The following is a 13093-nucleotide window of genomic DNA, read 5'->3' as shown; positions in this document are numbered from 1 at the left end:
GAACCGATCACATCAGTTGTGTTTCTAAACACAGTTTCTTCATGCAAGGAAACGGGAGAGCGCACGCATTTTAAACAGTCACGCGCATCATCTCCGTTGTTAGCGTAAGTGATTATCCTCTCGTTCGTTTTTTTCCTGCTTTCTATTGCTTGCACAATTGCAATTACTTTTGTCATTTGTGTTGCTTCTCAATTCTAAGATCGCCTTTGTATGCATATTGGGCCATCCTTATTGTCGAACCCATGCTTTTAAGAATTATTATCTGGGGAAATAATTTTTAACCAGCCAAAGAGTGGGAGTGTCTGACTTACCTGCCACCGCTAAAATCTACCCGCATTTGGCAGGTTGACGGGTGTTAATGTTAAACCCTGATTATAAACCAGATAGCGCTTCTTCTCATACTTCAGCCTCTACATGAAAGTTTCTAAAAGCAAAGAAGGTCAAGATGCTTCAGGATTGGCCAGCCCAGTCACAATGCATACAAATTGCATTGCTACAACTTTAGAGTATACTACAAAGTCTATTAAAGATCTTTTTACAGAGATCAGAGAAGCTAAAGATGGATAACAGATGCACCAGGAGAGAAAAATCCTGATCCTGACACGCTTTTACAGTCTATTAAACAGCAGTGCCACACGGGAATGACCAAGGTTCATGAAAAAACACAAAAAAATTTTATTCATTTGAACAAAATTTAACTTTAAGCTTCGTTCGTTTTATACTTCTGTGATACCCTAATATTCTCAACATTGAATGCTGTATAGGCATGGGACGATAACCGTGTTCAAGGTTATAAAACCAAGGTTTAAAAAAGTCAAGGTTCTAAAACCGTCAACATTTTCTGCTATACCATTCCTAAGGTGTGTAAGATTTTTTTATTTACATTTCTTTTGTTTGTTTGTTTAATTAGGACGTCAGTATGTCCAACAGAAAAGATCTCCAAAGATGGCGATTTAAATTGTAAAAAAATGTTTTTGTAAACAGTGTTTTTGAAACAAATGAAGACAGCAGAAGTCAATGATTCATTTGAATTATTTAGTCTAAAGTGTTTACTGCTCCAAAATATTTTAAATGTTTCTTAAAATAAAATATATTGTGTACAAAGGGAAAAAAAGGTTTTTTTTTTTACCCAAATATTTAAAAATATATCTTAGAAAAGTAATCCCAATACCATGAAACCCTGATATTTATTTCCAAACTTATCCTACCGTCAGAATCTTATACTGGCCCATGCCTAATGCTGTATGAATCATATTTATGTCCTTTAAAAGTTACATTACAAAAATTTTAGCTAACCACTTGGGGTTTATATTTCAAAGTCTTTAAAATAAATATAAGATGAAAATCCAAAATATTTTATTAAGGCATTCATGAGTAAAACATCCTTTTAAAATATCCCTTTCTTCTTATATTATCTCTGTATAATCTCAGCATTTTAAATTATTAAACTGTAACCAAGCCAACATTGCTACACCTGCACTCTGCATAACATGCTGGAAGAGAGTGAATTTGCATTTTTAACCAGCCTGACTCTGTTTTAGTTTTGTACTCGTATGTTTTATGTAGTTTCATTTCTCAAAGTCAGATTATGTTTTTATGTCACTTTACAATCTATTTTAAATCACCAAATACCCAAGAAAATGTATGTTGCTCCTTTGCGTGGATCATGATTAAATGGAAGTTGTTGTCTTGAAATTAGTGTAAATTCAGCCTGTGATAAAGCAAATTAAAATTTTACTCACATTCTAATTTTTCTGTTCAATAAATTCTGAAGAGATTGGTATCGGAATCGGCATGTGGCTAGTAAAAAAAAAATCGGAAGCAGCCATGGAACATCATAATCGGTGCCTCACTAGTAGTAAATGTCCTCCAAAGGGCAGATGACACTCTCATGTGGTCACTCCAAAAACCCACGAAGACGAAACTGAGGAAATCCACACTTGAAATAGCCAATTGTCAGTCTTTATAGACACACAGTTTTGTGGGAAGGGGTCTGTACAGATTCGCTTGTTTGTTATGGCAAGTCTTGCCATTTGACGAATACTATGTCCCTGTGTTGATATTGACAGGAGAACTGACATCACATTCAATGGCATATAGTGTCCTTTTAATGTCGTCCGCCAAGTAGTGTCCGTCTTGTAGTCTTTGCTATGGATATTCCACTGTCCTTTCAGTGTTTATAAATGCATCCTCTGGTTACCAGTGAAACAGCTGTAAGGGGTAATTTATACTTCTGCATTAAGCACACGTGTATGGTGCGGTGCAGCCTTCGCTTGGTCACATAGAACTCGCCGGAGCTGACGCCAATGCTGATGCATAGCTCTCTAATAATTGTAATTGCACATTGTAACAACACGTAGCACAAGCTCTGTGATTGGTCAGCTTGGTATAGCGATGATGAGTGTGGGCCATGCTGAGAGCCGCAAGCCCGGCTGTGTTAACAAGTGTAGATTCCCATGACGGAGCTGCAGATGGAAACTTTTGTTTTGTTTTTAGTTTATGATCAAAGTTGTTGCACATCCGCCTGTTCCTGCCTCAGAATGAACAAGTTTTAGATACGTGTACTTTAAGGTAGCATTCAGAAAAAACAAAACACAGACGAAAAATTTCCACACAGAGGAACATAAAAACCTACTGCCAGCTAGCGTTTCGGAAGTGTTATTGCAGAGCAACACAAACAGCACACAGAAGTATAAATGCACGACTACGTGTGGGTCACGGCGATCACTTGATGCAGAGGTAAAAACCAGTCTTAGGGGCCAATCACACTGAACGTGCTTTTTACATTACAAAAACGAGAGGTGCACCACACTGTCTTTTTTGTTGACAAGAAAAACAGAAGCGTAGTGCACTTTTTATGTCAATAGGCAATGACTGAATCAGCAGCGTATTATGCATGAGTGTTTGACAAACACTGCAGTTACCTCAACAGGAACCCTGCCTCTGCTTTCACTTGATTGGAGAATGAAAAAGGCGCAACTAACGTCATGCGCTTTTCCGCTTAGAGTTGACTTTTTTCATCTGGAAGCACAAAGCATTCAATGGCAAGAGCGCGAGGCGCAGCAGGCAGTTAAAACGCAAGCCCCTTAAGTGTCAAGCCAATCGTTGTGCATGCGCAGCTAGAGCAATAATAATAATAATTCCTTACATTTAAACAGCGCTTTTATGGGCACTCAAAGAGCTTTACACAATGGGGGGAATATCCTCATCCACCCCCAGTGTGCAGCATCCACCTGGATGACCATTTTGCACCAGACCGCACACCACACACCAGCTGATTGGTGGAGAGAAGACGCTTAGGAGGTCATGATGGACAGAGGCCAGTGGGCAAATTTGGCCAGGATGCCGGGGTGAAACCCCTACTCTTTTTTTGAAGGACATCCTGGGATTTTTTAACAAATACAGAGAGTCAGGACCTCGGTTTAACATCTCATCCAAAAGACAGCACTCACTGAGCAGAATAGAGTCCTCGTCACTATACTGGGGCATTAGGACCCACACAGACCACAGGTTGGGCGCCCCCCTGCTGGCCTTACTAACACCACTTCCGACAGCAACCTATCTTTCCTATGTGGTCTCCCATCTAGGTACTGACTAGGCGCTGCCCTGCTTAGCTTCAGTGGGTGAACATGTGAGAGTTGCAGAGAGCTAGCTGCCGGCTAACAGTGAATAACATGTTTTAAACAAAATTAGGGCTTAAGCAGCAACATTAATGGCACTTCAGAATTTGTTGCTGATTGGAAATATGTAATTTAATTGTAGGTACAGCAACCGTTTTTTAGATTTCGATATTCCTTTATTCATTTAGGTTGATCTTTGGTCTTGGATGAACAACCCAGATGCCTTGCAAAAATGTGAACAGACTTAATTGAAAGGAACTATGCTAATAATCACACAACTACAGAATCATCTCACAAGAATATATTTCAAACACCTAGCAACTAGAATAATTTTGGCTTCAAATGCTGCATAGAGTGTGAGAAAGAAAGCAAATAAGATAAAATCGTTGAGGTGAAAAAAAGTAACTTGAAAACAGTCCTACACCACTTTTAGCTAGTATTCTCCAACTCTGCAACTGCTATAAAACAGCCAGAGGGAGTCCTGGAATCATCACTGGGCCTGTTTGTGTACATAAATCGCTTAGAAGACTGAAGTGGCCAGTGTGTGGCTGCAAATCCAGTGGTGAAATCCTCCTCTCCGCTTCTTATCTCTGTGGGACACGGGATAACAGAGAGCTTCCAACCCCATCCCCGTAATGGATAGATCACCACAGCCGCACAGCTGCGGCCCCTATTTGCTATCCAAGCAGAATCCTTGACCGCCGAAGATGCCTCACAATACTGATAATGTTGTTTGTCTCCCAATTACCGTTTTCAGGAAGCAATTTGACTAAGATCTTTAAAGCGCAATCACAACAGCAATCAAACGCATTGTGTTCCGAATGTAGCACAATGGTCGAAAGCCCTCATGGATGCTACAGAAAACAAAAAGAGAGCTGTTTATTAGGACTCTTGAGAGGAGGGAAAAAAGCACATCCTGATATGCTGCTGAAGTACAGTAGTCTGCAGAGATGGCAGAATTTGCTGAACGGAGCTGTCAGTGCACGTCAAGTTGAAAGCTGAGGTGGATTTCCTGTCTTTTGACATCTCCTCTAGTCCTAATCCTAGCCTTCAGAAGGCAGCTGAAAAGAAATCCTCATGATAAGAAGCCGTTTCATATCAAAACATCATCGGGACTCAAAGCTGAAAATATTCTGAAATGGGAACGTGCTGATAAAACCACTGGACGCTGAGTGGTCTGGCTGCCTTTTAAAGATGCCTTTTCAAAGTCTCCTGATACTTATCAAGGAAGATACAATGGATTGTGGCTCCGGCGGCCCTGAGAAGTGTCACTAGTGGAATCGGTCTTTTCAGTTGCTATGGAGTCGCAGGTTGGAAAGCCCATGAGACCGGCAGTACTCAAGCAGTGGATGGGAGAAAACCTGAATCTGCGCATAATATGGCGCTTCGGAATAATGCTGACCTAAAAACTCTTTTAAGAGGCACATAAATTATTGTCAAAACTCCTGGAGGATTTTAAGTTCCTGAGGGACTCTGGAGACGGTTACACTTTGAATTTTACAAACATCATTTTCAGGGGACTTTTGATTTTTTTAATAAATGAGTTGTTTTCGGGTAAAAGGGTAATAATTAAACATTGCAATTTTCATTTATCGCATCATTTTTATTAAAACATATTAATCTGCACTTTTATTTGTACTTTTTAGCCTTCACATATCACTGGTGGTTGCACAGAATAGCATATGTCATTCTTTCATTAATTTATAAAGTAAAGAAACCAGTCACTGTTAAGCCATTTTAACCCTATCAACGTCTACCAATGATACATGCCAATAAACTCACCACTATTTGCCCGTTTTCTTGCCTACTTACTTACAACGAGTATCTTTAAAGACTTTCATATTGGCTAAACCGTTAAATCAGTCACTGTTTAGCCATTTTGACCATGTCAACACCTACCGATGACACACTGCATAATATACCAATAAACTGACCACTATATGTTTTTTTGCCTACTTCCTTAAAACGAGTATCTTGAAAGACTTTCATATTGGCTAAACCTTTAAATCAGTAACTGTTTGGCCATTTTTACCATATTAAGATTTACTTTACTTAATATTTTACTATATTAAGTGTTACTTTGTCAAAATTTGCTTTGTGTGAGGAGACAAATAGATCAGCTTACCATAAATCAGATATAATATTCAATAAACTGGATAACCCAACAAAAATGTACAATTATTGGATGCAATTTTGATGCTCAACCCTTACAAGACCCTTATTTATACAGAAACATGCTAAACATAAACATATACAAACATATATGTAGTAATGTTTTTTCAAACTATTTATACCATGTTGTATAACCACAATTTTAGCTATGGTTAGTGTAGCAAAACACTGGTCAGTTTGAAGGTACTCATTTAAAATATTTGGGTTAATAATAACCCAACAGGCAACCCAGTGATGGGTCGTTTTGGCACCAAACTGTTGTTGGTTTATTTTAACTCAATCCATTGAGATGTTAAGATTAACCCAACAATGTGGATTACAAAAATAACTCATTTGTTGGCATATTTTGCCAAAAAGTGGCTTAACCACTATATAATAAATTATTATTATTATTATTATTATTAATATTATTGTGTTGATGTCTCAGCTGGGTAAAGGTGAAAATGACAAGAGAATGTAATTTTTTTAAATGAACATGGATGTAGAGAAAGCGTTTTTGTCCATATATATCTGAAGCGCGCGTTTGTATCATCTTTAATCTACTTTTTGACATTTTAAATTAATGCAAGCTCTAAATTTTAAATGATTAGTTTTCCTAAAATGAATTTACAACTAAAAAGAATACATATATAGTTCAAAGACTTGACTGCTGGATATTTTATTTTGTAATAGTATTGTTACATAACATTCCATTATTATAATATTATATTTGATTGTATATTAAATCATATTAATTATGTTTAAATTGTATTTACCTCTCACCATACAAAAAATGGTAGAAAACCATTTTTTTGGTATATAGTTTATAGATATAATTTATACTTCTAGATATTTATTGGGGATTTCTGGGTGCCCTAAGCAGCCACTTACTTGGCTTATAGGTAAAATCCTCCCCTAGTTAAACCTTTAATAAACTTTATAATGCAAAAACAAGTTATTTACACATTTAATACAGCTGTTCTGTGTCAGTTAAATCAGGTGACTGTTGAAATTCAAAATTTTTAACCCAACTGCTTGAGTTATTAATAAATAACCCAATAAAGGTTAAAAATAACCCCAAAAAAGCACTAAATATTTCATCAAATATATTGAGTCATCCTTGCTAAATAAATGTGTTGGCCAAACAAACAAACAAAAGTCAGCCAATATCTTCACAATATCTTCACCTACCAGCAATTATGTCGATAGAATATTTTTCTATGTACATTTGTGCATGTACTATAATTACATAGGCTCTCTGTAATAACTGATTCTTGGTTATACAGTGATCATATATTTATGCATAATGACTGTTTCCATGGCAACACCATATAACCGACCACTTTCCTAGCTACTTGTGTTCTGTCCATAAGTTATTTGTAAAAGAAAGCCAATCGATATTTTATAAACAAGCGTCGCTTAACTAGCGGGGTTAAGTAACGTTAGCATCTTAATGGAATAAGATATGTCCAGTCAGGGGGTCACTATTCTAAAATAAATCTCTTCAAGCTGGTTATGTCCTCCCATATATTCTGGCCAATCTTCTTTTCTTTATTTTTTATCTATTTTTTTGTACCCGCCATTTTTTTTTAAAAAGTATAACGTTAGGTTATCAGCTAACGTTAGCTAATCTGCGTCTTAGCCTGAACTACTTAGCATTAAAACCAAAAAGTTTGTTGCGAAATGGTTAGTTGAAACAAAATGAGTTTTTTTAAAAAATTTCGCACATATTATCAAGCTATTTTAAAGACTTATATTGATAATATTATTCCATGTCCTCTCGGAAGTCTAAAGTTTTTGGTTTGGGATCTTCAGAAGTAACGAACAAACTAGCAAACCTTCAAATGAACAGTCGATCTCACAGGGGAAAATAGAATAGCCTATTAATGAAATCCAGCTTGTGTGCCATTTATGCCTATGCATCACAAGTTTTACCTACAGAAACAGGGCAGTAAGTTGGCTATTACAAAACGTAAGCTATTTGACTTGTACATACTTACTAAAATACGGAGCAAGTTGCCAAGCTTGTCCGTACCTCACATCTCTGGCATCACCGCCTGTCAAGTGAGTCCAACAATAGAGCTACAAACTTCAGAGTTCCTTGAATTTACCGCTTTATAAAAGCAACAACAAAAACTGCATTTTGTAATAAAGAAAGTGCAGTGATAAAAACGGACGCGTGCCAGAGTGAAAACAGAGGTGCGTACTTACAGCATCCAGCGCACTTTCCCCTTTCTTTGGCTCTTTATCCTTTGTCCAGAGAAATGGAAATCTCCGTAGAAAATCTCGGGTTTGTCGAGTAGTCCGAACAGAGATGGGAGTGACCCCTTCAGCACTTCTTCAGGGGAAGAGGACTGTGTATTCCGCATGTGTGGACAGTGTTAAATGCGCAACATCGACCCGAGCGCGCAGCACACGCAGGGGAGGCTGGAAACATTTGCGCTGGATTCAGGGGCTCTTCTGACCAGCGGATCCAGCACTAGAGGGGTTTACTAACGCAGGCGGGGCCACAGTCCCTCAGCGCACCTGCATCTGGGACAAACCCGCCTGAAATGGGGTTTTGTAGGATTCATGAGTGCTGAAAAATTATTTGCCATTTAAAAATGTCTGTATTAAATGTATTATTTTATAGGATTTGTATACCAAAAATATATAGATGATAATTTTACGTTGATTCTGAGACTGCAAAAGTGCCCAAAAACGTTTGTTTTTAAACTTACTTTTAACAGCCGTAAGTCTATAGAAAAGTATAATTTATAATAAAAAAGTGGGTAGGCAGACAGACAGACAGACAGATGACATGACTGATATCCGTCTCCTCTCAGCATAAGTGATGCACTGCTGTGTTGGAAAGGATCAATTAGTAAAATCTCCTGTGGTTAATCAATACGTTGAGTCAGAAAGTTTGGTATCTGCACTCTTGTACAGTGGACTATTGAGCACCACGTCCCAATCTGAGCCAAGCACTAGAAGACTGCAATGTTCTGCGCTGATAATGAATGTGCTGCATTGTGTGCGAAATAAAGGAGCAGCGAAATAAGATTTTAATAAGCATGAATAGATTTCATAATGGAACCAAGCCTGCTCCGTGTTTCTCTTTCTTCCCCTCCCTCTCTCCCATTCCTCTCCCTTTCTCTTGTTGTCTAGATGCATTAATCACTGTAACCTCCCAGATGTCTCCACCTTCATTTGTCTTTGATTTCTCCGTCAGTCAGAAGTGGGGCAGCATCTGCAGTAATAAGTCTGGCTTCTTAACCCTCGCCCACTGTACACCCTTTACAACCCACATCGTCCAGAACCCACAAAACTGGGTCTCGGTGATATAATTGGAAACTCAGGGTGATAGAAGACATTTGAAACATACTCTAGATGAGAGTCACTTACACACCCTCATGTTGTTCCAAACCTGAATTTCTCTTTATACTCAACACATACGGAAATATTTTGAAGAATGTGGGCACAACCAAAAAGTTGCATTCTGCAGTATCAAAAATCACCAACATAGCTCATTCTGAAAACATAGCACTATACATTTCAGGAGATCACGAATTATGTAGCCAGAAGTACCTATGGCTGCATTTCGTCTTTAAAATCAACGCTATGTGGCGGTATGATGCCGTTCCTTTTCTCACAGGGTGAGAATGTGGTAAAATCTGAAAACATGGTTAAAATCAGGCGAGGGCTTTTCTTTTTCTGGATTACTTTTTAAAACTGTCGGTTGGGTTAGGGAAGAGGGTGGGCAGGTCAATTGGTGCTTTTGAAAACATCATCGGTTGGGTTTAGGGAAGGAGGATGGTGGGTCAGTCTATTAGTCAGTCAAACAATCAATAAACAGCGGCCTCTGGTGGATTTACGTGAGAACAGCAGTCACAAATAGCAGTGGCGTGAAAAATTTGAAAAAAAAAAAAAGCTTACACAGGTCCTGTCACGAAACCAAAAACTGCAAAAAAAGTAGCTCCTGGGACGTATTTGGCGCTCTCCAGAAATGGATATATTGTTTTCAGAATGAGCTTGGGTTGAAACTCACAGACAGTGCTAAGAGTTGACTGTTTTATCTTGCTTGTTATGAATGTTTAAGTTTGTGCACACATACAAATGTACAGTAGGATACTTAGAACAGCTGTGTCGACTGCATGTGTACACACAAAAAATAACTACACTGTTAACAACTTTTGTAAATTACACAGTATTTAACTGTAATATAAACTGTATTTTACTGTAGGACAGTTATGCAGTATGCTACTGTATTTTAAATTTACATTGTGTACAGTAAAGCTATACAATATTGTACCGCAAGATAAAGGGGGATGTAAATGTAAATACAGTATTTTTGCTGTTATTGATTTACAGTAAGTTACTGGTGAATAGCTGCTAGTAATTTACAGTAGATTCCACAGGAATTGGTTGACAATGTATACTTGGAATTTAACTTGCATTCACATTTTAACATTTTAAACAGTAACCAGCGAATAACCCTTGTCAGAAAAGTGGCTTATTCATAGAAATTAATACAATTTTATTCATATGAAAACATACGAATTTTAATAGGAGGTGTGCCACTAAACTCCACCCCTAACCCTAGCCCTCATTGGCAGGTGAGCAAATCATACTAAAATATACAAATGAGATCGTTCAAATTATTGCAATATACATGTGAGCTCATTCTCAAAATGTAGCCCTATATACGTTTCAGGAGATCGCAAATTATGTAGCCAGAAGTACATATGACTGCATGTAGTTTTTAAAATGAACACTACAGGGCGGTATGACGCCATTCCTTTTCTCGCTTACAGTTAATCGTTTACCTCCGTGTGGACGGCATTCCTGGTGTTACCAGTTTGTCCAGTCAGCTCGCCATGTACGTCAGTGGACCATTTTTGATTCAATATTATAAGGCCATTCATTAATTTTTTTCGGCTTACTGCCGACTTATCCAGCAACCCATAACTGGGAAACACCCATACACTCCCATAAATGGAGAATTTACGCAGCGGATGCCATTTCAGCTGCAACCTATCACTGGGAAACACTCATACACTCCCATTTACACACATACACTACAGACAATTTAGCCTACCAATATTCATCTATACCACATGTCTTTGAACTGGAGCACCTGGAGGAAACCCACACAAACACGGGGAGAACATGCAAACTCCACACAGAAACGCCAACTGACCCAGCTGAGGCTTGAACCATTGACCTTCTTGCTGTAATGCAACATCGCTACCCACTGCGCCACCGCACCGCCCATTATGAGGCCACATTATTATTTTATTTTTAAAATAAAGATGTGCAAAATATTAATAAAAAAATATTGTTTATATATAAACAATATTTTATATTTTTGTTACTGGGGTTACTGGATTTTGTTCTCTGGGAATTAATAGGATGGTTGAGGTTTACTACTATCTCATGTGAATAATAGGTTGCCCCGCCCTCACACCAGTACACACATCATCATTTTGGACCCCATTTACTGTTATGAATGAAAATGTATCATAAAGTTAACTTGAAGCGCTGTTGCAAAAGCTTGTATGGATTTAATTTTTTTTTTAATTTGGGCGGGACTTTTGTCAATTAGTAATTGATTGGATGCTTAAATGGTGGTGGTTTGCTATTGGTCAATCCCATGCAAGTGCCAGTTTGCGACATCACGGCACCAATATCATCAGAGAAGCTAAAAGAGTGAGAGGAAGGTATTATTTGGATGAAAAATAATGTTGAATTTTAACATGAGACTGAGTGGCTCAGTGGCTAGCCTTGTCGCCTCAAAGCAAGAAGGTCGCTAGTTCGAGTCCCAACTGGCTCAGTTGACATTTTTGTGTGGAGTTTGCATGTTCTCTCTGTGTTTGTGTAGGTTTCCTCCAGGTGTTCCGGTTAAATTGAATAATCTAAGTTGTCTGTATAGTCTATGTGTGTGATTGAGTGTGTATGGGTGTTTCCCAGTACTGGGTTGCAGCTGGAAGGGCATTCGCTGTGTAAAACATATACTGGATAAGTTGTCGGTTCATTCTGCTTCATTATTTATCATTCCTGATGAATAAAGGAAATAAGCCGAAGGAAAATGAACGAATAAATGAACATGAGACCAGGCATAGTTCCCTCATAAACTGAAAATTCTTTCATCAGTTACTCACCATTACTTTCAACAAACCTGTTTGAGTTTCTTTAGTCAGTTAAACACGAAAGAAGATACTTTGACAAATGCTGAAAGCCTGTAACCATTGACTTCCATAGTAATTGTTCTCTACTATGGAAGTCAATGGTGTCTAACGTTATTCAAAACAACTTCTTTTGAGTTCAAGAAAGCTCTGAAACCACTTGAGGGTGAGTAAACAGTGAGGGAATTTTCATTTTTGGGTGAACCATCCCATTAAACAGACAACATTTTAAAAAATCATGTTCTTAAACGTCTCTCAGAATGTTTCTGGTTCTTATGTAACAAGATGCTTCTAGAGGGATTTTAAGGATATTTATACAAAGTTCTGAAACAAACTGTTTCCTCGCCAAGTCAATAATAGAAGCCTCTGCGATAGTATTCTTTACCTCACATTTTTCTGCCCTAGATTGGAGGGTTTCAGCTGTGAGACGCAGTGTACTATTCTGTTGCTCAGCCGGAGAGTATCAGCTGCGCCTCTGGCCTACATTAAACTGACCTGTTTTCTTATCATCATCATCATCATCATCATATATTCAGGGCTATTGATGATCGCAGCTCAACTCCTCAGAGAGCCAGATCAAAACTGCATTACTGCTAGCTTAAACCGGATGGTTATGCGCGATCAAAATGCATTATAATTTGGTCGAAGCAGGTTTGACGCAAGTTGTTTTGCATAAATTTGTTGCAAGTTGGAACACAGATCTCAAGGGGTGGACGTGGGTAATTTCACAGCAGCAGTCTGCCATCCGGTGGCCCTGCTGAAAAATGATCTCAGACGTGCAAGAAAAGTGCAGGGGGAAAGCGTATTGAAAATATGTACAGTAAATGTGTTTATTGAGCAATTTATTGTGGCTGGAGATGCGAGTTGTTGTACAGGGGGATTTCGAGACACAAGATGCAAGAGAAGGAGGAGAGTCCAAGATGGAGGTGAATGAAGAAGAGAGGAGGGGGGTTTAGAAGCACTTCCTGTGGACAATGGAGGGTCCGGCCTCTTCGTACTCATCTTTGCTGATCCACATCTGCTGGAAAGTGGACAGGGAGGCCAGGATGGAGCCGCCAATCCAGACAGAGTATTTACGTTCAGGAGGGGCAATCATCTGGAGTGGACAGAAGAGAATTGTATTACTGTCAGCACCAATATCAAAAAACAATTATAATT

The 13093-nt window shown here is 38.4% G+C and overlaps 2 protein-coding genes across 5 annotated transcripts in view; both read right to left on the bottom strand.

Moving 5' to 3' along the window:
• shank2b (SH3 and multiple ankyrin repeat domains 2b) overlaps positions 1-8233 on the bottom strand; it is a 237924-nt gene extending 229691 nt beyond the window's left edge. The window contains exon 1 of the mRNA XM_087311012.1: positions 7983-8233. The gene's annotated coding sequence lies outside the window, so the exon portion shown is untranslated. The remainder of the gene's footprint in view (positions 1-7982) is intronic.
• A 4507-nt stretch (positions 8234-12740) lies between these two features.
• acte1 (actin, epsilon 1) overlaps positions 12741-13093 on the bottom strand; it is a 38161-nt gene continuing 37808 nt past the window's right edge. For 3 of the 4 annotated variants that reach the window (XM_087310627.1, XM_087310629.1, XM_087310628.1), the window contains exon 9: positions 12741-13031. In XM_087310627.1, coding sequence (XP_087166753.1) covers positions 12888-13031 — 144 coding nt within the window. In that variant the 3' untranslated portion in view covers positions 12741-12887. The remainder of the gene's footprint in view (positions 13032-13093) is intronic. The other variant, NM_001002074.2, reaches the window with a different exon arrangement.

The sequence above is a fragment of the Danio rerio genome, chromosome 25 (genome assembly GCF_052040795.2).
Source record: "Danio rerio strain M-AB ecotype USA chromosome 25, GRCz13ab, whole genome shotgun sequence".
NCBI lineage: Eukaryota > Metazoa > Chordata > Actinopteri > Cypriniformes > Danionidae > Danio > Danio rerio.
This window is presented reverse-complemented; position numbering and strand designations above follow the sequence as displayed.